A 25,754-nucleotide genomic window follows, 5' to 3' on the forward strand; every position below is an offset into this window, starting at 1 on the left:
CTCGTTATTCTGAACTCATCATATTCTGTGGTATTTATATTTTTAAGAAAGTGATCTTTTTATTTATAATTTTTAATTTTTATATATAATTTTTAATTATTTATGAAATTTTAAGAAAATAAAAAATTATAATTATTTATGAAATGTTAAGAAAATAAAAAATTTACAGTCAAATAAATGATAAAAATATTTCATTTAATTAGATTTGATTATTATATAATTCTAAAAATTAAAAAACAAATCTTTTCAAATGTTCAATATTACGGCCTATTTGATATTAAAAAATAGATCATTGAAAAATATTTTGAAATGTCCAATGTACATAAATATATAAGCATTGAGCTCATACAAATACATTCAAATATATATAACAATGATTAATCTTCTTGAAAATCCATCTTTTCAAGAGGATCCTTCAGTTATGGTCGATCATGATCTGAAGACTTGATGAAAAATATAATTTATATGTTTTTAAAAATTATTCATTAACTAATGTATATGAAAATTATTTGATTATAAAAAATATATATATATATATATGTATATGTATATATGTGTATATATATTCACATATATTTATTCTTCCAAGTGAGATAATAATTATTCATAATGTAATATATCTATAATTTTGATTTTGATTCTAAAATATAGTAAAAATTAAAAAAAAAAATGAAAATCTAAAAAAAATTAATTATAACAAATGTATATGTTATATGCCAGATTATTTTATTAAATTGTATAACTAAAATGTTACATGCTCGTCAAAATCAATCATCAATCAAAACTCTAAATATGTAATGTATGAAAAATATATATTAATCATCAATTAAAAGACACGAAAGTTATTTTCTACTGTAAAATATATATATATATATGACATAATCTTTATAATAAATATAAATTATAATAATCATTAATTAATATTTGTCAAAGTATTAGAGCTTTTGCATACGATATTTTAATATATATATATATATATATTTAATTATTTTGAAATCTCAAATAATCTAAATGAATCAAGAGACTTTTTAGGACATATATTTAAAATTTTAATATCATAAGACATATATCTTAATTGTATTCTACATTATTTTTATTTTTATTAACTTTAGTTTTCTAATATAATTTATTCTTAGGTTAATGGGTCATTGACCATGGATGTCAAATTAAATGTTAATATTAATTACGATTTAAATTATATAACCATTATTTATCTCTTTAATTTCTTTGAAACTCACAAAAGTTACACCATGTTGCAATCGTTTTTTGGAGTATTTGTAAATTGTTAATGGTTTAAATTGAAAATTTTGAAATTTTTTGAAATTGTATTTGGGATAATAGTTTTGACCTCCTGTTTCTTTCAAAGAATCGCACATGTAAGGAACCAAAATTAACAACACAAAGCCATGAAATGCAGATTCAACCAAACCATGAATTCAAGACTGAATTTGAACAGCCATAGCCAACCTATAACAGCCTTTTTAATGGTGTTTAAGGCCATTAAGGATGAAACGGCTCCCGTTTTAAAAGTGCGGAATATATATTTTTTTTAAAGCTCGCAATTACAAAATGACATTAAGAATAACCGTATTTATTTGCCAATAAAAGTAGTGCAGTTTAAAAATAACTAACGTCATCCAAAATCAACGTAAACGTAAACGTGTAAAAATCGTAAAATCATCAACATATAAAAATGCGTAACTCCTCTCAAAACACATGAATCAATATGCGGAAAAATAATGGTCCTCGGGTCGTATCGCCGCACATGCCGCCTGCCTACTCAGTCTTCGGCACCTCTGGTTCCCTGATCAAAATGCTCACCTGCATCACACACGCCTAGAGTCTAAAGACTCAACACACATGTATCAGTAATAGCAAGTACATATACGTAGCACACAACAGTGAAAAATAGCATAATAAACATACATTTCATGAGCTTAAAAACATGAGCGTGTCGTGTAAAATCATAACGTGTCAAAACATGTCTCATCATGTTATCATATCGTATGCTTAACCGTGACCTGTCAAAACATGGTAATAGCATGTATCATCGTATCAGCATATACGTGTTAAAATCTTAATTTGAATTCCGTTCATTAGCTGTGAATTTCGTATCATCATGTCATCATGTCAGTCGATGGATCCATCTACGTGTAACCGCGGTACCCGGCGACGAGGATCATCAGCGACGGCATTACCCGCCCACTGAGTCCGGGCCTTACATGTCATCGTGTCATCGTGTTAGTCACAACTAAATCACTTTCTTCAAAACGTGTCATCATATTCATCACTTAATAAAAACATGCATATACATAATTTTTTTCTTTAAACCAAGCATGCACCGTATTTATCATACTTGCGTAAAAACCGTAAACATGATGCATAATCATTTAAAATATCTTAATTTATGCTCAGGGCGCTGTCAGGACCAAAACCTCATCCCGGGTGAAAAAGGACTATTTTGCCCCTGAAAACCCAAAAATTATCGTTTCATCCCTGGTCCTCTAAAATTGATCCGAAGCTTACCAAACTCCTTAAAATGTCCCAAAACATTTTTTATAAGTATTCCTAGACGTCAATTCGATCCCAAAAATCAAACTTAACCGAATCGACTCGAAACTTGGACCGGAGTCCCGGTTTTAACCGAATCGACTCGAAACTTAATCAAATTTTTCCCAACTTTTTACCACACTTACTAACCTCATTTACAGCCTATAAACTTCGAGATCTAACCCCCAAGATCCTCAGCTAAACACCATCGTGGCTGTACAATTTCAGCATTCTCCCTTGTACAATTATATTCCAACATGTGGCTCCAACACTTAATTGTTTCGGTCCACCTCTTACCATCACGTGTCCAGCTATTAAGGCTCACCATCAAGACAGGAATGCACCGCCTAAACCAAGCCTAACCCCCTGAAAACTACTGCTAATTTCCTCAACCACCCTACTCGATCTCCAAACCCATTTCCCATACACGTTCGTGTCCCTAGCCCCAGACCAAGCGAACCATCTCCTGACCCACCTCTCCTAGACCACCCTAGGACTCTACTGGACCCAAAGGAACCACGGTTACAACCTCACGCAAGAAGCACAGCTCGCCCGATTGCCGATCATCTCAAGCGCACCATGCGACAAAACCTTCTACCCGCAGCTCGATCGACTTCTTGGCTTGTTCCAGTAGGTCTTGAACCTCTCCAAGCCTTGACTCAGACCCTCAAGAGACGAGTCCATGGCTCAGATCAGTCCTCGATTTGCTGGTTCAGCCCTTGCACTTAATCTACCCCAAAAACGAGAAAACCCTGCACTACTACACTCTCGGCCTCTTCACAAATCTGTCCAGACCTTACATCAGCTCCAAGACTCCACAAACCTGCTATGGATAGTCCCTTAACATCGAACTAACAGCAACCCTTTGCACGAAATTCAAATGAAACGTGAGTAGCAATGCATGGAGTGCAAAATACATGTCAAAACCGAAAATCAACCTTGTTCACGTTTGGATCAAGAGTTTTCATGCAAGAATACATCTATAACAGTAATATTAACGTGATGATGCACAAAAGATGTTACAAGGCATGCCTGATGTTGATCGACGACCAAAACAAGAGGAGGGAGACCCGGGTGAATTTTTCCTTTGTAAGGAATGAAGGCCGAAGGTTTTTCTTTGAGCTGCTGATGAGAAAAACGAGGGTGACAGCAGCTGGGGGAGGGTGTCGGCTGTTGGGAGAGATTAGGTGTAGGTTAAGATAAGTTTTAGGGTTAATTAGTATTATTTAAATAGCTAACAAATGACTAATGGGCCTTAATTGATAATTAAAACTAAATAAAAGATTTTAGGTCCAACAAGTTTAAAAGTAGGCTCATTAAATCCAAACGCACTCCCGAAAAATATTTCGTGTTGGAAAGATTTTGAAAATATTAGCCGAACCCTTAAAAAGTCCCTCGATTCGATAAAATTTGCGTACCGATAAAAATAAAATCCTACGGTTAAAAATACCCAGAAAAATTTCATTTTTGAAATATACACTTAAAAACACCTTATTTAATTAATAAAAATTAATCATGTAATTAAAATAATTTTCCTGAAAATTCTCCGGTCTCCGTTCCTCGTTCGAGCGTGAAATGCACTTAGAAATACATTATGTATGTTTCTTGAAATTCAATCGACATGCTATATTCATTCCTATTTGTTATGAATACCTTTGAACAATTTGTTGTTGGATATTAGCTATAATATTTGAAAGCATGTTTGAAATATTTGAAATACACTGTAATGATTCGAATTAGAAATGGCAAGGAAATTCCGATATTTGATATGTTTTGACCCTGATGTGGTGTGATATAATAACCGTTCATATGGCTTTACCCTTTAGAGGATTAACATGTAGGGACTGATCAGTAAACTGATCGATCAAAACTTGCACTGTAAAACTCTTGGTCAAAATTAATAAAATTTAAGCTCGAAATAATCGCAAGTGCACGATATCAAGTTATAATATAATATACTAGAGTACGAGTATCGTTCCACTAGAAACTGTATTTTGCAATTATTATTTTCAGTTATTCAATCTTTAGCAACGAAATTCGAATGATTGTTTACTACTAATATGTTTAAATAAAAAATGCAAATAAAAATGTTCAGGAATTAAATGCTGAAATATATAAGCTAGAATAGTTTATTAAAGTTCAATGAGAAATGAATTTGTTGGGAATTTCGGTTCACCTACCCCTCGTTAATTACTTGATTCGTTCGATAGTGATTTACGCTTCCGACAGAATTTCCTAATCAATTGAACACGCCCTCTCAAACTATGCTAAACTAATTCTACTCGGTGAAGTAATTAAATTTCTTTAATTATTTATCAAAGGTGAATCGCATGCCGACCTATGAAATCCCCTAGCTTTCGACCCTTAGGACTATAACTATCAACATGTATCCAATTTCATATTTCTATGTAAATTATAGATCCACAGACTATGCTACTCGTTCCTATCACAAGCTATTCTGTCGAACTCACCCGCGATATGAAATGATTATTAAATTTAGCTGCACTTTAATAACGTAATGAAAAACAGTAGCAAACTCAAGAATAAATCGATAATTGAAACATAAATCACTTAAATCAACGTTCGGGGTAGGATCCCCTTAATCCCAACAAATATGAAAGTTTAGCTACTAGAATTCATAGTGAAAAGGAGCAAAACAATGTTTAAACAATAAATTCTAAATTAGAAATACTAGATTTGACGAAACACGCGAATAACGATGCTTGGATTCTCGATAATCTTCAACTCCCAAACTTTGCTCCAAGCTTTTCTCCATTTTTCTCTACTCCTTGGCTCTGAATAATGTTTGCATGTCCTCCAGTTCGTCCAAACATCCCTTTCCATCTCATCCCCATTCAGAAATAAGGGAAGAAATCGGCCAAGAATCTTTCCAAAAAATCAACTGTGCCCGGGCGCATATAAGTTTCCGCCCGGGGCAGATGTCTTGCGCAAATCTTCTATTATTTTTTTTGACGCGTCTGGGCGGATATAAGTTTTCGACCGGGCGGATAGCTTGCGCAAATCTTCTCCAATCCATACCTTGCAGGCGCTCGGGCGCACGTCCCTCGAAAATCGACCACTTATTTTTAATTTATTCACGAATTGCCTCCATTTTCAACCACGAGACTTATGGGCAACAAAAAACATAATGTATGCCAAAACACCACAAAATGCATGCAATCTAAATGATATATGCAACACAATGGAACATCACATGACATGAAAAACAAGCAAAATCCACCTATATCAACCCCCCAATACTAATCTTTTGCTCGCCCTCGAGCAAAACAAGTGACAAGACAAAACGAAAATGACACAAAATAGCTCGAAAGTGGGTTCATGGTCCCAATTAGCCTCAGCGAAACTCAACATATTCCCTTGTCGATCAATGCAAAAGCACAACTCTTCGCACTTTCCTTGGTTTAGACATTGTTTCAAATAAAACCTAAACGTGTATGTGTGTGTCGTTAGTCCTAGCATCATATATGACAGAGGGATCTCTTCTCAACCATTGTCAGATATTTAAATCAACCTATTAGTGTAAATCTTACTCTCCTCTATTCCTCTGCTCTCAGTAACCACCAGCAACCAATAAATTTTTTTTTACTGAATTGGAATACAATAATAAAATGACTATATAAGAACCTTTCATTTTACATTGTTTCAAATAAAACCTGAACGTGTATGTGAGTGTCGTTAGTCCTAGCATCATATATGACAGAGGGATCCCTTTTCAACCATTGTCAGATATTTAAATCAGCCTGTTAGTGTAAATCTTACTATCTTCCATTCTTCTGCACTCAGTAACCACCAGCAGCCAATAAATTTTTTTTATTTTTGACTGAATTGGAATACAGTAATAAAAGGACTAAATCAGAACCTTTCATTTCAGATTCAAATCCATGTGTTCTGCTTTTTTAGCTAGGAATATGATTTCATTCCTTTATTCGGCTCCCCAACACCTTACATCTCCATCGTTAGCAGGAATAGGATTTCATTCCTTCGGCTCCCCCACACCTTACATCTCCATCTTTTTCTTCTTTTTTTTCGCTGCTGATAGATACCTCGATTCAAGAAAATATAGTCAAGCGCAATTCACACCATCAAACATCTTCGTACCCCACTCTAGTTATAAATTTTCACCATCTTATCATGCATGCTTCTAGTTCTAACATTCCTGCAAAGAGAATTCAACATTTTACATAAAACTTCATGTCTCTACCACAGTATGTGCTAAAAAAATACGAGTACATGACGGAAAGGGCATGTCTCATCACCTTATAATCATCATTGGCTAACAAGTACTACTTCGAACACTGTCGGCTGACACACACCCAATGCAAAATGACTAATACTAAATGTCAACGAATGAAACCAACAAAGCACCAAAAGGAACACACCAAACAACACCCATCCACCCCCAATACTAAAGTCGAGCATGGTCCCCAATGCAACAAATGATATAAAAAGAGACAGAGAGTGCACAACAAAAAGGACACAGTATAATCTAATCATGCAACAGAAACATAAATAAATAAAATGAACGAAAAGAAGTGCAAGAAATAAAATAAGGGACATAAGTGACTCCCCTCTCAATGATCCTCCTCCTCGTGGGCCTCCGGGAGAATGACGCCAGCTCCCGGCTCTGGTGCATCGGCGTAGTGAAAATGAAACGGCGGCGGGAAATCTGGCATAAGTGGTGTAATAAGAGTCGGATCAATACTAGTGTGGCTCAGAGATAAACGCAGCATGGCATCGGTAGCTATCTGATGTGTCTGGCTCACTGCCTACCACTGTAACTGATGGTCAGCAAATGCTGCAAATTAGTCCATCCGATCCTGAAAAAGGCGACGTCGAGGTCGTGGGGCCGGTGGTGGGGGCTGCTGTGGCAGTGGATCAAAAGTCAAGCCATCCCATATAGGGCCAAACTGAGGAAAAGCCTTCCGCCATACCTCGGTCTTCTGTAGCCAGCTGGCGTCATCCACGGCCTTGGTCGGTGGCAACCACATCATCATCCTGAAAAACTACGCCGACACCCGCACAATTAGAGGGTTTCAATCGATCTTTTCCGGAGAATTAGATGGTCTTCCTGAACAAGCTTTATATTTGGTAGGTAATATCGATGAAGTTACCACGAAGGCTGTGAACTCGGTGATAATGTGGGGAAAGAATAATGCCATATTAGGATCGTGAATGCTCAGCTGGATCTGTGAATAGATAATCTTTCCCACATTGATTGGTATATAGGTCATCGGTGCATAAAGCAACACCCTCTTCTCCTTCTGTACGTCGCTAGTGTGCCCGACTGGCATCAATCGTGTGGCCAAAAATGCATACCACATCGGAGTCGGGACTAACAAATATTTCTCAGCGAAACAAGTGTGGGATCCAGGTGTTTTCCACGGAGATTCCGGATAGCAAATTCTGCTCATCATCAAGTCTAAGTCGGGGTTTTCTACCCATGCCATATAAATCGAATCATCCACAACTGGTGTTTCAAGCAACCTGTTAATTTCTACAGAACTATATTCCACTAGCTTTCCTCTCACATATGCTTTATTACCGCTCCGCTCAGCCGCATTGGCATAAAATTCTCTCACTATCGGTGCCACCGCGGCTTGTGGTTGGGCACAAAATTTTGCCCATCCTTGATTAGTAATCTGATTAATAATTGAAATTTGTTGCACAAGCTGAAAACCATGCTCTCGAATCGGAGCTCGATGTATTTTTGCATGTTCATAGCGTTCTTTGGTAGCATTATTCACAAACGAATGAGAATTACGAGAGGATGACGATGAAGCATCATGACTTTCCCGAGCTTTCTTCGGAGGCATTGTGGATGATTTGTAAAAAAAAACCCTGAGTAGGATGTGTGTTGTCGGAATAATGACTCGCCGAAATCTGGGAAGGGAAGCGTTGGAGAAGCTTGTGCTCGGGGAAACTCTAGCAAGACCAAAGCTGGAAGAGAGTGGAGGGAAACAACGTCGCCGGAACTTAGCGGCGGAAATTTGAGAGGAAAATGTTAGGGTTCGAATGGGGAAGAAAAAGAGGAGGTCTGCAACTTAAAGAATTCCGCGATCTGCCCGGGCGGATATAAGTTTTCGCCCAGGTGGATGTCTTGCGGCTTTCAAAAATTTTTTAAAAGATGAGGCGCGCCCGGGCGGACATAAATGTGCGCCCGAGCAGAAGATACACGGCTTTGAGATAAAAATCTTCACCCAGTGCGCCCGGGCGGACCAAAGGATTGGCGACCACGTGCACTGCCAAATTTTTTTTTTTCAAATAAATAAATACCTAAAATAGTAAAATCGAATTAAATAGGGAAAAGAGGTAGTTCTCAATATAGTCGAGAGCTTGACTGTCGGTCAGTTTCAGTTCGGATTGTCTTGGTACCGGGTGATTCCAAGTTGTGGCTAAATTGTGTTACCCATGTAGTGCTTCAGTTGCTGGGCATTGACCGTAAATGTCCCATCCTTTCCATCTTGCAGTTCTACGACTCCCGATGGGTATACTTTTGAAATCACGAATGGACCAGACCATTGCGACTTCGATTTTCCGGGAAACAGTCGCAATCGGGAGTTGTAGAGTAGGACATTTTCGCCTTCCTTGAATTCCCTTTCGATGATTCGCCTGTCATGAGTCCTCTTTGTCTTCTCCTTGTATGATAATGGGAGATCATATGTCATATTTCGGAATTCTTCCAACTGATCCAATTGAAGTAGACGTCGTTCACCTGCATCAGTAAAGTTAAATTTTAGTGCTTTTGTTGCCCAGTATGCCCGATGCTCTAACTCTACAGGTAAATGACATGCTTTACCAAACAATAGTCTATATGGTGTAGTGCCTATAGGTGTTTTAAAAGCAGTCCTATATGCCCAAAGAGCATCATCTAACCTTACAGACCAGTCTTTCCGACTGACACCTACCACTTTTTCCGAAATCCGCTTGATGTCTCTGTTAGACACTTCCACTTGACCACTAGCATCATCTTATGCGTGACACAATATTTGCTCAAAAGTTTTTCAAATAGTTTTTTGCAAAAATGGGTGCCACCATCACTAATGATTGCTCGTGATATTCCGAATCTATTAAAAATATTTTTCTTTAAAAATTTCAGGACCACCTGACCATCATTAGTGGCATATGGTTCTGCCTCTACCCACTTAGACACATAGTCAACTGCAACCAGAATATATTTTTTCGTGAACGAACTAGGAAACGGTCCCCATGAAACACATCAAAAACCTCACACTCAATGATATTGTTTAATGGCATTTCATGACTGTTAGAGATGTTACCTTATCACAGGCAAGCACATAAGAACGAACATCTTTAAATAGAGTCGGACAACAGAAGCCACATTCAAGTACCTTAGATGCCGTCCTTGTCGGTCCAAAATGACCACCTACCTCACGGTCATGGCAATGGTCGATAATTTGACCAAACTCTTCCTCTGCAACACACCTTCTTATCATGGAATCTTCACAAATCTTAAACAAAAACGGTTCCTCTCAAAAATAATGCATCACGTCAGAAAATAATTTTTTTCGTTGGTGGAACAATAGATTGGGTGATGGTGTGCCTGTGACAAGAAAGTTAGCAAAATTTGCATACCAAGGACAGTGTTTCACCTCAAATAGCTGTTCATCAGGAAACCAATCATTAATGACATGATCTACACAGTTATTACTAATAAGCTCCAATCTAGACAAGTGATCAGCCACCACATTCTCAACACCCTTCTTATCCTTTATTTCTAAATCAAACTCTTGTAAAAATAAAATCCACCTAAGTAGGCGTGGCTTTGCATCATTCTTAGTAAGTAAATATTTCAATGCAGAGTGGTCTGTGTAAACAATGACTTTGGAAAAAACAAGGAATGAATGAAATTTGTCAAGCGCGAATACTACAGCAAGTAATTCCTTTTCAGTTGTTGCATAATTCAATTGAGCCTCATTTAAGGTCTTACTTGCGTAATAAATTCTATGAAATACCTTGTTTTGCCGCTGGCCAAGCACAGCCCCCACCGCAGTATCACTGGCATCGCACATGACCTCGAAGGGTAGATCCCAATCCGGTGCCACCAAAACAGGAGCCGTCACCAAGCGCTCTTTTAAATCCTCGTATGCCTGCAGACAGTTGGAATTAAAATCAAAGAGCACATCTTTCATAAGTAAAGAATATAGAGGTTTGACAATTTTAGAAAAATCATTAATAAAATGCAGATGAAAATCGGTGTGGCCTAGAAAACTTCTAACTCTCTTTATGGATGTCGGAGGTGGTAAGTTCTTGATAACTTCTACTTTCGCCTTATCCACCTCTATTCCATGCTCTGATATTTTGTGCTCCAATACTATGCCTTCTTGTACCATAAAATGACATTTTTCCCAATTCAGCACCAAATTCGTCTGCTCACATCTCATCAACACCACCTTCAAATTCTGCAAACAGTCATCAAAAGAAGAGCCAAATATCGAGAAGTCATCCATAAATATTTCAAGGAAAGTTTCTATCATGTCATAAAATATCGTGGTCATACATCGTTGAAATATGGCAGGGGCCTTACACAAACCAAAAAGCATCATTTTAAAAGCAAAGGTGCCATAAGGACAAGTGAAAGTGGTTTTCTCTTGGTCCTCAGGCGCAATCATGATTTGGTTATACCCTGAATACCCATCCAAAAAGCAATAAAACTCATGACCTGCTAACCTCTCAAGCATTTGATCAATGAAGGGAAGTGGAAAGTGATCTTTACGGGTGGCATCATTCAATTTCCTATAGTCGATGCACACACGCCATCCCGTAACTATCCTAGTGGGTATTAATTCATTTTGTTCATTTGTGATAACAGTAATCCCACTTTTTTTTGGCAGACATTGATCAGGACTCACTCATGCACTATCAGATATAGGATAGATAATATTTGCGTCAAGGAGTTTGATAGTTTCTGCTTTTACCACCTCTTGCATCTTTGGATTCAATCTTCTCTGAGGTTTCACAAGAGGTGAGTACTTTTCTTCCATCAATATCTTGTGCATGCAGATTGATGGATTGATTACTTTGATATCTGCCACCTTCCACGCAAATGCACTCTTGTGCGCTTTCAAAACTTTCAGCAGTTTTCCCACCATCACATCCATCAAATCAGAAAAATAATCACATGAAGTTTATTATTCTCACATAGATAGACGTATTTCAGATGTGGAGGCAATGACTTGAGCTCAAGAGTTGGTGGCTCCTCTATGCTTGACTTCTGAGGGGTCAAGTCTCTCCGATCTCCCATATCCTCTAATCTCATCCTTATTGGCCTCTTTCATGGATGGTTGGCATTAAGGTATGCCACTATCTTAGCTTTTTCTTCATCCAATTCATCTTCTCACAATTTAGTACTGAGAGTGGCTTCCAAAAAGTCCTTAGTAGCATCCTGCACATAGTTACACACAAGTGAATCAAAAGCATCAATTCTAAAACAACTATCAGAATGCAATGTGTGCTTAAGTGCGTTAAAGACATCAAAAGTAATCTCCTCTTCCCCCACTCTCATTCTCAACTGCCCTTCTTGCACATCAATTAGGGCTTTGCCAGTTGCAAGGAATGGCCGCCCTAATATCAACGACATCTCTATGTCTTCCTCCGTGTCAATCACCACAAAATCTACCGGAAAAATAAATTTATCCACTTTCACTAGCACATCCTCAATAACTCCCCGTGGATACTTGACAGATCTGTCTGCTAGCTGTAAAGACATTCTCGTTGGCTTAGGTTCTCCCAAACCAAGTTTCCTAAACACAGACAAAGTCATGAGGTTAATACTTGCACCAAGATCACATAAGGTTTTATGAAAAACAACATCACCAATCATGAAAGGAATAGAAAAACTCCCTGGATCCTTAAATTTTTGTGGGATCTTGTTTTGCACCAAAGTAGAGCAATTTTCAGTTAAATTTACCGTCATGTGATCCTCCAACTTCTTTTTGTTTGCTAAGATGTCCTTCAGAAATTTAGCATAACTGGGCATTTGCATCAAAGTATCGACAAAAGGAATATTGAAATGCAATTTTTTAAATACCTCAAGAAACTTATCGAATTGTGCATCAAGTTTTGCTTTTTTCAATGCTATGGGAAAAAGAAGAGGTATAACAATTTTGAATTGTGCAGTGGGTGCTGGTGTAGAGTTAGAAGACTTACCTTTGGATGTCTCAGTCTGTTCATCCGGTACTTGACTTCTTTCCTTTTCCTTGGACTCTAAAACTTTCGTACTCTTCAACTCAATGGCCTTCACTTGCTCTTTTGGATTGGTCTCTGTGTTACTTGGCAAGGTGCCCGACTCTCTACTTGCTATCATCTTCGCTAATTGTCCAATCTGATTCTCTAGCCCCTTTATAGATGCATCTTGGTTTTGGAGTCTAGTTTCGGTAGATGAGATGAACTTAGACATTATCTGCTCCAAATTGGACTTTTCTTCTCTAGGAGGGTCTGATATGTACATCGGTTGTTTTCCATACGGCTGTCCTCCATGTGGTCTATTCTGACTGTTTGACCACCCCATGAGAAGTTGGGATGTTGCCTCCATCCAGGATTATGTGTGTTCGAATACGGATCATTCCTTGGACTGTTTTGGACTCCCACTTGATTCACTGGTGCCTCGTTTTGCACATAGAAGGGATTGCCATATTGACAGTCCTTCGCAAAGTGTTCACCTCCACACTTATCACAAAACATCTCTTGAAGACGCATAGTCGTGCCACCCATATTCAAGCCGTCCAATTTCCTGTTCAAGACATCAAGTTGCATAGTAATAGCAGAAAGGTCAGTTACCTGGTGAACTCCTGCACTTCTTCGCTGGTTGTTCCTTTCAGATTGAGGATGATAGCTGCTAGCAGCCATCTCCTCCAACAACTCATGTCCTTCTTCGGCAGTTTTTCTCAATAGATTTCCACAAGAAGCAGCATCTATCATAGTACGATTAGGAGTAAGCAAGACACAATAAATGTTTGAATGACTAACCAAAGTGATAGTTTGTGATGAGGGCATCTTCGTAATAAATCCTTGAAATACTCCCATGCCTCATATAAAGACTCTTGCTCTAATTGAGCAAATGTGGTGATATCTGCCTGCAGCTTCATGGTCTTAGATGGAGGAAAGTATTTAATGAGAAATGCTTTCGCCATGTCCTCCCATGTGTTGATCGAACCTATAGGCAAACAATTTAACCATGCTTTAGCTTTTTCACGTAAGGAGAAAGGAAATAAACACAACCTAACAGCATCATCAGAAACTGCATTAAATTTAAAAGTATCGCAAATTTCAAGAAAATCTGCGATGTGCGTGTTTGGGTCATCTAATGCAGATCCTCCAAACTGGACCGTATTCTGAATCATCTGAATTATAGCTGGCTTGATTTTGAAGTGGTTTGCTCGCACAATAGGCCTCACAATGCTGGGGCGTGCACCATCCAAAGAAGGCTGGGCATACTCTATAATCGGTATGTGGCGTGGCACCTCAACATGTCTATATTCATGGTGTTCCTCCTCATGCTCGTGCTCGTGCCTTTCCATCAGTTCTTTAAGTTTCTGCTACTATCTTCTCCTACGGAAAGTTCTTTCAATTTCAGGGTCACACTGCTCAAGCTCCACATAAAGTGACTTTGGCATGCACTGGAAAAGATATCTGGAATAGAATATGGAGTGTTAGCTCAAGAAAAATAAAACAATGCTAAAGAAAATAACTAAAAATAAAATTGTGAATTAACAGTCCCCGGCAACGACACCAAAAACTTGATCGAGCAAAACTTGCACTGTAAAACTCTTGGTCAAAATTAATAAAATTTAAGCTCGAAATAATCGCAAGTGCACGATGTCAAGTTATAATATAATATACTAGAGTACGAGTATCGTTCCACTAGAGACAATGATGTGAATCCTCATACGAAGAAACGCAAACACGATTAATTGGAATCGCGCCCTCAATTCAATAACTTTTAAGAATCCGTGTTGTGTTGTCCCGACTTTTTGAATCAAGTATTGTGTGATATTCACCTCTAAAACTATAAAAAGTTTAGCAACAAATAATCACAAGAAAAACAATCGACACGCGAACGAACATTCAAAGAACTCGTCTTTGACAATCTGCGTAAGAATGATCGACAAACACCACAAAGTATAAACTTTGATAAGTTTGATTTTGAACAAAGCAAAAGCTTCTATTGTTTGAGAGAAAACTCAAGAACAATTGTATAAAACTCAATAATCATCTGAATTGTGTGTCAAATTTCGTCATGTTTACATATCAAAAAGGATATCAATATCTAGTTTCCAAAATAATTAAAACTCTAAACTAGGAAATTCAAGATTTTCTCGCAATTGGCTCTCGCTCGGGCTGTAAGTTTCGTCCGCCCGAGCACGAGGTGTTCGGGGATTTTATTTCTCGCATCCGGCTCTCGCTCGAGTGGTAAGTTTTGTCCGCCCGGGCGCGAGGTGCTCGGGAATTTTTCTCTTGGACCATAATTGTGGCGCTCGGGCGGTAAATTATGGCCGTTCGGGCGCCGCTGCTTCGGGATTCCTCATCATTTATTGCTTGAATCATGTTCCAATGACTCCAAATGACTCCCAAACAAGATCACATGCTTTCCACACCTTCCTCGGAGCTTGGGCCTAACATGATCGCATCATCCTCCCCTTCTTGAAAAGGATTTGTTCTCAAATCTTTGATACCTACACAAAAATGAAGCAAGTTAGTAATAACAAGGATTATATGATCAATATGCTTACCTTTAAGCTCAAGTTTGTAGGTCCTAGCACCACCGTGCTCCACCAATGCTTTGAACCCTAGCTTCATGGTTGCCTTCACTATCAACTCACCAACTTTAACATACACCAAATAACAAACGAAACCAAATGATAAAATATAATTAACTATCACAAATATCAGATTCATCCCCTTCTTAGACCTAGTTAACACAAAAATAAAATCCATACTCGTGTACGACCATAGTTCACTAGGAATAAGGATTATCTCATGCAATGAACATATAACGAAAAATTTATTCTCTTTAAACATATATTCATCATGAATGGAGAAATTATCATATTCTATCGTGCACCCTTCAAAACCACCACCAACCACGTATAAATCATGCAAATAGGACACACTAAATGTACTATCCATGCTATCATTTATCACATCACATGAGTTTAATTCCAACGCATTTAATTCATTCCCATAACAAAGCCTCTTCAATTTGACAATTTTTGAAAACTCAAAATCAATAACAGTTGAATTTGTTTTATGCAGTATATTACCACCCTCAATTCTATGATACTTAGACAAAAATGATAAATCACAGTCATACCTCCTAAATATCACATGTTCGACACGTTCTCCAAACCCACGAAAACGACAACACAACGAACTAAGATAACGAAGAATGTCATACGTCATAATCGTTGCGGGGTCAACTACTCTTACCTCAAGATGATTGCTCTCAACATCATATGGATCACCCCATTGCAGTTCTGTACCATCAACATTTGCTAGCCTCCTAATCAAGACTTCACCAAAATCCTACAAAGGCGAAATAATAATGCTCGGGATTGAGCGGCTATATCATCACAATGAGAATAAACCACTTTGTACAAAGGTACATGAAATGGCTTATGGAAGAATAAACAACTCTCTAACTCACTCTTTTGGGCCATCAAATTATTTTTCTTTTTCTTTTCTTTGGCCTTTTTTCCTTTCTCTTTTTCTTTCATCTCATCATTTTCTTCTATTTTTCTGTCTATGGTCATCTTTCTTTTGTTCACTATTTCTTTCGACCATATCTTTTTCTTTTTCTAAGGCCATCTCACTTTTTTGAACGCTCTTTTTTTCAGTCTCATCTCTTTTTCTTTTCTTTAATTTGTCCTCCAATATTTTTTTTTTGGGGACAAGGGAAGTAATACAATCGGTTCTTTGTTTAGTACAAATGAGTACCTCACTTTCCTATCGTATTGCCAAGGTCTACCCAGCAAGATATAACAAGCATGCATTGGCACAACATCGCATAATACCTCATCCACGTACTTTCCAATTGAAAACGCAACTAAAACTTGCCTATTTACTTTCACCTCGGCACAGTCATTCAACCATTATAGCCTATAAGGTTGATGATGTTTTACAGTAGGTAAATTCAACTTATCCACCATCTCACAACTAGCTACATTGGTACAACTCCCTCCATCTATAATAACATTGCAAACCTTTTCGTTTACAAAGCATCTAGTATGTAATAAGTTCCCCCTCTGAGTGGTCTCCTCCTCCTCGGCTTGGGTACTCATGATACGCCTAGTCACCAATGCCTCACCTACAACCGTCTCATATCCCTAATCAGGATCCTCCAACTCAGGCATCTTATCATCATCTCCATCACTGTGAGAATCATAATCCCCATAAGCATTCATTATCGTTACCCTCTTGTTAGGACATTGGCTAGCGATATGGCCAACTCCTTGACACCTAAAACATTTGATATCTCTAGAACGATTAATAGAAGTTTAAGATTTACCTTGCATTCCTTGTTTAGGTGTCTTCTGCTTAACTTCTGCTTTGGGCTTTTCCACCTCATTGCCTTCTTCACGTGTAATAATGAAGGAAAGCCAAGATGTTGATGCACTCCCCACTTGAGTAGTGCGACCACCTCCTCTCCTCTTGAGTTGCTCCTCTACCTTTACCGCCATTTGCACCATCTCATCAATGTCCAAGTAGTGCTTAAGCTCCACTTGATCTTGAATATCCCTGTTCAAGCCACAAAGAAATCGTGCCATCGTCGCCTCACTATCCTCCTTTAATTGGTCCTAATCTTGACTACTTTCAACTCCTTATAGTAGTCATCGACACTTCTCGTACTCTGCTTCAAATTCTGCAATTTCTTAAACATCTCCTTATAGTAGTGGTTGGGCACAAACCTCTTTCTCATGACTCTCTTCATCTCATCCCAAGTTTCTATAGGTCTCTCAGTGCATCTTCTCTTAGTGGTCAATAATTGATCCCACCAAATAAGTGCATAATCTATAAACTCAACGACTGCCAACCTAACCTTTTTGAGTTAGGAGTATTGGTGACAATCGAAAACAAACTCAACTCGCTTCTCCCATTCTAAATAAGCATCTGGGTCTGACTTACCATGGAACGACGGGATCTCCATCTTAATGCTGCCCATATTCCAATCCTCCTTACCACCATCGTAGTACCTACCCCGTACAGCTTCTCCTTTTCCTCTCCCAAATCCTCTATCACCCATATTCCTACCCCAACTCTCATTCTGGCTCTCATAGTCGCCTCCCATATCCATCTCATCCTCATCTTCGCCTCTACACATATTTAGATTTAGATCTACTACCACTAGCACTACCCTCAATCCTATCCAACTTCTCATGCAAAGGCTCCAACTCGGCTCTCATCATCCTAGAAAAATTTCCAAACAATGCCTCCATTTGAACCTTAGATAACCCCTGGTTCATACTATCTCCTACCTCCTTCTCAATTTTTCTTTCGGACATTATACCTACAAGAAAACGTTAGCAGAAATAAAATATATTCCTCATCCTTATGCCTACGGTCACTCCAAAGAAAATTCGCTCGTCTCTCGTTTCTTTTTTTTGTCCACTCCTCACTTCAAATACTCACTGGTCACTCCAAAGAAAGTTCACTCGCACTCAAGTAATTTCACTCGAATTCGAGAGTTCCCTCAAACGTGCTCAAGCTTCGTATTTGGATATATATCAAACAATTAAGTTCAACTTGTGAACAATTGTGATCGACTCACTTGGACTGTGTAGACAAGAAATTTGAAAAAAATAAAAAAAAAATTTTGATTGTGAGAGATACTTGAATATGACTTACAATAGAGAATAGAACAAAAGACAAAAACAGATAATGGTGAATTTTCGGATTTTTTGTATTTTTTTTTGGCTGAGTACAACTCGAAAATCCAAACAAAAAAAATCACCAAATTTCCAGAAACTGACGAAGAACGAATGAACAAAAAAAACAGATCTGAAAAAGAAACGAAAGGATAACAGATCTGATAATAGAATGAGATAATAGAGCGATAAACTTACTTGAATCAAAGGAACCTAAAGCACTGATACCAAATGATATGAATCATCGTACGAACGAAAATCAAACACGATTAATTGGAATCGCGCCCTCGATTCAATAACGAACAAGGATCGACGTTGTCCCGATCTTTTGAAACAAGTATGAATTTGTGATATTCACCTCTAAGCTATAAAACTTAGCAACAAATAATCACGATTGAAACAATTGAATAATCAGACGAACCTTCAAAGAACTTCTCCTTGACAATCTGTATGAGATCAACCGACAAACGCCACAAGAATAAATCGATAATCGAAACATAAATTACTTAAATCAACATTTGGGGTAAGATCCCCTTAATCCCAACAAATATGAAAGTTTAACTACTATAATTCAAATTGAGAAGGAGAAAAACAATGTTTAAACAATAAATTCTAAATTAGAAATACTAAATTTGACGAAACACGCGAAGAACGTCGATGCTTGGAATTTCGATAATCTTCAACTCTCAAACTTTGCTCCAAGCTTTTCTCCGTTTTTCTCTACTTCTTGGCTCTGAATAATGTTTGCTTGCCCACCAATTCGTCCAAAAATCCCTTTCCATCTCATCCACATTCAGAAATAATGGAAGAAATCGGCTAAGAATCTTTCCAAAAAATCAACTGCGCCTGGGCAGATATAAGTTTCCGCCTGGGCGAATGTCCTGCGCAAATCTTCTATTATTTTTTTCTTTGACGCGCCCGGGCGGACATAAATTTTCGCCCGGGCGGATAGCTTGCGCAAATCTTCACCAATCCATACCTTGCAGGCGCCCGGGCGGACATAAATGTGTGCCCGGGCGGACGTCCCTCGAAAATCGACCACTTATTTTCAATTTATTCACGAATTGTCTGCATTTTCAACCACGAGACTTATGGGCAACAAGAAAACATAATGTATGCCAAAACACCACAAAATGCATGCAATCTAAATGATATATGCAACACAATGGGACATCACATGACATGAAAAACAAGTAAAATCCACTATATCATAAACCATGAAAATGAGATGATTTTCAGTGCTATATTTGTAATTTGTTCGTATTCGATTCAACATGTCTATGATTGAAATTTTGATGATATATTTGTATAATTATAACCTTGATATTTGTTATGCACGATTGATCCCCATTTATTGAGTATTTCTCAAATACTCACCCCTTACATTCCCACACCAGATAAGAACGAGGAACAAATCGAAGATAAATAACAATAATATTTTTGGGGATAATGATGAAACCAATCCAATTGAATATCAGTCTTGTCATTCTGTATTTTAGTAGTATTATCATGTTTTATGCTTCCGCATTTCGTTTCAATCGCATTGTAAAGACGATTATCGATTTATGTAATATATTGGCTTTTGGCTATTTGATGTACTACGTGGCTTGTTGTTACACGATTTTAAATTGTTAAATAATGCCGATGGCACATCTCGTTTTGGGGCGTGACATTTTAGTGGTATCAGAGCCACCAGGTCCAAAATCCGGCTGGGATTTTCCCGACGTTCATATATTACAAATAAAAAGGATATCAAAAGAAAAATCTAGTTTCCAAGTGACTTAAGACTTTTTACAGCGCAAGGGGCATTGGGGCAGTATAGTTTGACCGCCCTAGTGCGAAGGGTTCTGAAACTACAACTTCAGATAGTGCCAGGGGCGCTAGGGCGGTAGAGTTTGACCGCCCTAGCACGGAGGGTTCTTGAAATTGCGACCTTGTACAGCGTTTGGAGCTCTGGGGCGGTATTATTTGGCTGCCCTAGCGCGGAGCTCTCGGGTTCAGTCTTGTTTTTACCTACTTTTCATAATCTAGCACAGGAATAACATCTTCCAACTTCATTGCTATGCATGTTGAATTCTTTGAAGCTTGAATTCCCTATACAAATTTCTGAAATTTTGTCGAGAAATACTATCAGGTGTCGAAATACTTTAAACTATCTGTTAATGTTGCTATCCATCTTATTCTATTGTTATAAGCCTTTCCATTTGTTTTTTTTTTTTGTTTTAGTTTTTTTTGTTTTTGTTTTTGTTTTTGTTTTTGTTTTTGTTTCAGGAAATGACTTCAAATTATTCTATGCCTCGCACTCGGGCCACGGCTCGTATGAGAGTTATACCCGTCCCTGACAAGGATACCATCATTAAGGACCTCCGAGCATCTGTCACCCGAGAATAGAAAGACAACGGGAAACTGATTGCAACTCTACATACTCAGCAAGAAGAAAAACACGAGCTGGAGGAACAGAAAGCTCATCTCAAGGCTCTCTTAGAGCAGACCTCTTTTATAGCGGTCCAACGACACCAGCAAGAAGAAGTGATCATTCAGGAACTACAAGATTCGGTGCATCATCTGACTCTGATAGCGAACACTTACAGAATCAGGTTCAACAACTTCAAGATGCCCTTATCGACTTGGAACCTGAAATAGAACCAATAGAAAAGCCGATAGAAGACGAAGCAGTAGGAGATGGCGAGATTTTAGATGATTGAGGATTTAGTGTCGTGACTATTTGTAATAAGGAATTATAATCCATTTGATTTCTCGTGAATTTTCTCTCCTTTTGTGCTTCCTAAAACTTGGATTTGTATTATTTTCCCTTTTCATTTGAATCAATAAAAAGTTTATTTGGTTTTATCAGTGGACGATTTCAGTTCATTGATATATGTTAGCAAACAAATATCTTAGAGATTTGTACACTTGTAGAACATGGACGGAAGGCCAGTACGAGACAACCGCAACCCATGCTACGAAAATCGCAACAGCAACGGTAATAACATCGACAATGAGGGGAACCTACCTCCGCCACCACCACCATGATTGGGCGATTGGGCCTAAGTCAAGCTGACTTAATTGCCATAGCAACTATTGTGGCCACCACTATCCAAGGGTTGGGTAACACAAACGCCAATGGCAATCCGCCACCATTAGGACTTCCAGCACATGGGGTCAAGTATCACTATGAGTCACTCCGAAAGAATCAAGCTCAAACATTCAAAGGAGACCCGGACCCCGAAGTTGCCCAAAATTGGCTCAAAAATATCGAGACACAACTCCGCTTACTCGAGATTCCTAACGAGTTCAAAGTGGATGTGGTGACACCATTTTTAAAGGAAAGAGCATCCAAATGGTGGGAGACAGCCTCATTAGCTATGACAACAGATGGACCAATCACATGGCAACAGTTTCAAGAGGTATTCCTGAAACAGTACTACCCGGCTGAATTGAGATTACAGAAGTTGGGTGAATTTGAAAATTTCACTCAAACATTGGATATGTCTGTGGTGGAGTATACTTCAAAGTTCAACTCTCTAGGAACCTATGCCCCCACCATCATGGCTGATGATACCTTGAAGATGCACCGGTTCAAGCGTGGTTTGAGCATCCATATTCAGTCAGCTTTAGCAGTTTATCAACACACGAGCTTTGCTGATCTAATGGGCACAGCAATAAGAGCCGAAACAGACATCAGACGTCGGAAAGACGAAAATAAGAATAAACGATCTCTGACTGGGCAATCGTCTCAAGGGAAACAACCATTCAAAAGACCAAACCAGTCCAGCGGATCATTCAAAGGCACTTCATCCAGCCCAACCTACCAAGAGGTCAAAATATGTCCCATCTGCAATAACCGCCATTCTGGGGAATGTCGTAGGAAGTCTGGGGCATGCTTCAATTGTGGGAAGTTAGGACATCGAATTGCTAATTTTCCCGAGCCTTAGAAAGGAACATGGTCAAATACTGATACTACCCCCAACAAGCCGAAGGAAAATAAGCCTAACGCTTGTGTGTTTGCAATAACTCAAGAAGAGGCAGATGACTCAAACGAAGTCGTGACAAATACCATTCTAATCAATGAAATGTCAGTTTATGTATTGTTTGATTGTGGTGCCACTCATTCGTTCATATCTAAGAGGTTCACTAAGAAATTAAGGCTTATACCTGAGATACTTGTCAAACCCTTTAGAGTAGCAACTCTCACTAGGAAGACAATTGAAACACATAGGGTGCACAGAGATTGTAAGATTTGTATCAATAAGAACCTATTTCAAGCCGAATTGATTCAACTTAACATGATGGAGTTCGACGTCATTCTAGGAATGAATTGACTATCAAAGAATCATGCATTAGTAGATTGTCGCATGAAGAACGTCAAACTATGGTCTCCAAACAAAGAAGAAATTGTTTACTATGGCAAAGTCAAGAAACAAGAATCCTTACTGCCTGCTTCCCAGACTTGTAAAGCCATGAAAAGTGGAGAAGAATTTTGCCTTGCTATGATAAACGATGTAAAGGAAGAGACGACAACTGCACTGGAGAAGATTCCGGTAGTACAAGAATTTCCGGATGTCTTTCCTGAAAGACTCCCTGGCACAGTCTCCGACCGCGAAGAGGAGTTTGAGATTAATTTAGAACACAATGCTACACCAATCTCAAAAGTACCATACCGAATGGCTCTGGCAGAGTTGAAAGAACTGAAAGAACAACTTCAAGAATTGTTGGATAAAAAGCAAATCCGACCAAGCACGTCTCCTTGGGGAGCTCCTGTCCTATTTGTAAAGAAAAAAGACGGAAGCATGAGATTGTGTATTGATTACAGAGAACTGAATAAGATCACAATCAAGAAAAAGTATATGCTTCCAAGGATGTATGGCCTGTTTGACCAACTCAAGGGAGCTACAGTCTTTTCGAAGCCCGACTCAAGGTCAGGCTAACACCAACTCAAGGTCAAAAAAGATGATATTCCGAAGACAGCCTTCAGAACAAGGTATGGACAATATGAGTTCATGGTAATGTCGTTCGGATTAACAAACGCTCTGGCAGCCTTCATGGATCTCATGAACAGGGTGTTCAAATCGTTTCTTGACAAGTTTGTGGTGGTATTCATCGACGATATTCTGGTATATTCTCCAAGTGAGGAAGACCACAAAGAACATCTTTGTCTCATCCTCCAGACGCTGAGAGAAAAAGAACTGTACGCCAAGTTCAAGAAATGCGAATTCTGGCTAGAATGCGTCACATTCTTGGGACACATAATATCAGCAACAGGAGTAGCTGTGGACCCTAAGAAAATAGTGGCAATCTCAGATTGGCCTAGACCAAAGACTGTGACAAAAATTCGAAGCTTCTTGGGACTAACATGCTATTACCGAAAATTTTTTGAAGGATTCTCTTCAATAGCCATACCCCTCACTAAACTCACGCAAAAATCTCTAAGTTTCAATGGAGTGAAGAATGTGAGTAAAGCTTCGAGACCTTGAAGAAAAAACTTGCATCTACTCCTGTATTAATATTGCCAACTGAAGAAAAAGACTTCACCATCTACAGCGATGCTTCAAAAGGAGGTTTAAGATGTGTGCTCATGCAATATGGGAGAGTAATTGCCTACGCCTCAAGACAACTGAAACCATATGAGCAAAAATATCTGACACATGACCTCGAACTAGCTGCAGTGGTGTTCACACTAAAAATATGAAGACATTATCTGTATGTAGCCAAGTGTGAGATTTTCACTGATCATCAAAGCCTCAAATATTTGTTCACTCAAAAAGAACTAAATATGCGGCAGAGACGATGGATTGAACTCCTGAAGGATTACGACTTGACGATTAGCTATCATCCGAGCAAGGCAAACAAGGTAGCTGATGCTTTGAGTCGGAATGATATGGGCAAAGTAATTCTAGTGTCACTTTCAGCACAACCATGCCTCCGATAAACGATCAAGATAATTCAAGATCGATACCCCGCTTTGGTGAAATTGAAACAACAAGCTGAAGAACAAAAATCACTGGATCTCCAGACAGATGACAAAGGAGTTGTGTGGATGAAAGGACGATTGTGTGTACCTAACATTGAAAATCTTCGACAAGAAGTGATGTCTGAGGCACACAAGTCAAAATTTCAGTCCACCCTGGCAGTACCAAAATATACAGAGACTTGAAGAAAAGCTTTTGGTGGAGTGGAATGAAAAAAGACGTTGCAATGTTTGTCTCTAAGTGTCGCGTGTGTCAACAAGTCAAAGCTGAGCACCAAAGACCTGGATGACTTCTTCAACCTTTGGAAATCTCAGAATGGAAATGAGAACATATTTCCATGGACTTTATAGTCGATTTGCCAAAGACTAGACACATTCATGATGGTATATGGGTAATCGTAGATAGACTCACAAAATCTAGGCATTTCTTACCTGTCTGCATGAGCTATAATCTAGATAAACTGGCCACCTTATGCACGAATAATATCGTACGATTACATGGAGTTCCAGCTAGCATACAATCAGATAGAGATCCTAGGTTTGCATCCCGTTTTTGGAAGAGCTTTCAACAAGCTATGGGGACTAAATTTACTCTTAGTACGGCATATTACCCTCAAACTGATGGACAAACTGAGAGGACAATTCAAACTCTTGAGGATATGTTGAGAGCATGTGCTCTAGACTTCAGTGGTAATTGGAGTGAACATATACCCTTAATTGAGTTCGCTTACAATAATAGTTATCACAGCAGTATTGGAATGACACCATACGATGGGCGAAAGTGTCGATCACCACTATATTGAGATGAAGTAGGAGAAAAAGCCATCGTTGGACCCAAACTGATCCAAGAAACGATGGATAAAGTGGCTATGATCAAGGGGAGATTAAAAACTGCACAGGATCGACATAAAAGTTGGGCTGACCTGAAAAGAAGACCCGTGGAGTTTGAAATAGACGAAAAAGCATACGTGAAAGTGTCACCCATGAAAGGTGTAATTCGATTCAATAAGGCTGGAAAACTAAATCCCAGATATGTTGGACCTTTTGAAATTCTAGAGAAAGTTGGAAAACTTGCTTACAGATTAGCACTTCCACCCGACATGTCAAGAATTCACAATGTCTTCCACGTTTCGCAACTAATAAAATATATTTCCGATCCAAATCATATTCTTGAGGCAGGACCACTTCTGGTTGAGAGCAATCTAAATGAAGAACTGAAGTACGAAGAAATTCCAAATCGAATAGTAGATACCAAAGACCAAATACTTAGGCGACGAACCATTCCATATGTCAAAGTACAATGGTCCAATCACACCGAAAAAGAAGCTACTTGA

General features: G+C 38.5%; 3 protein-coding genes and 1 non-coding gene across 4 annotated transcripts; 3 read left to right on the forward strand and 1 right to left on the reverse strand.

Annotated features, from left to right (window-relative positions):
• Positions 1 to 8,963: 8,963 nt before the first annotated feature.
• On the reverse strand, positions 8,964 to 13,123 carry LOC140991880 (uncharacterized). Its single transcript, XM_073462046.1, has 7 exons — positions 12,739 to 13,123; positions 12,519 to 12,666; positions 11,931 to 12,332; positions 10,165 to 11,361; positions 9,857 to 10,014; positions 9,679 to 9,729; positions 8,964 to 9,538 (listed from the first exon to the last, which is right to left on the reverse strand). The coding sequence occupies exons 1-7, from the start codon at positions 13,121 to 13,123 to the stop codon at positions 8,964 to 8,966; spliced, it is 2,916 nt and encodes a 971-aa protein (XP_073318147.1).
• Positions 13,124 to 13,566: 443 nt separating this feature from the next.
• On the forward strand, positions 13,567 to 13,672 carry LOC140956422 (small nucleolar RNA R71). The gene has a single exon (XR_012171461.1). It is a non-coding gene; the product is annotated as a small nucleolar RNA R71 (small nucleolar RNA).
• Positions 13,673 to 21,481: 7,809 nt separating this feature from the next.
• Positions 21,482 to 22,387, forward strand: LOC140991881 (uncharacterized). Its single transcript, XM_073462047.1, has one exon. It carries the CDS (start codon positions 21,482 to 21,484, stop codon positions 22,385 to 22,387), a length of 906 nt encoding a protein of 301 aa, XP_073318148.1.
• A 2,887-nt stretch (positions 22,388 to 25,274) lies between these two features.
• Positions 25,275 to 25,754, forward strand: LOC140991882 (uncharacterized). Its single transcript, XM_073462048.1, has one exon. It carries the CDS (start codon positions 25,275 to 25,277, stop codon positions 25,752 to 25,754), a length of 480 nt encoding a protein of 159 aa, XP_073318149.1.

This window comes from Primulina huaijiensis, chromosome 13 (assembly GCF_012295235.1).
Source record: "Primulina huaijiensis isolate GDHJ02 chromosome 13, ASM1229523v2, whole genome shotgun sequence".
NCBI classification, from domain to species: Eukaryota; Viridiplantae; Streptophyta; class Magnoliopsida; order Lamiales; family Gesneriaceae; genus Primulina; species Primulina huaijiensis.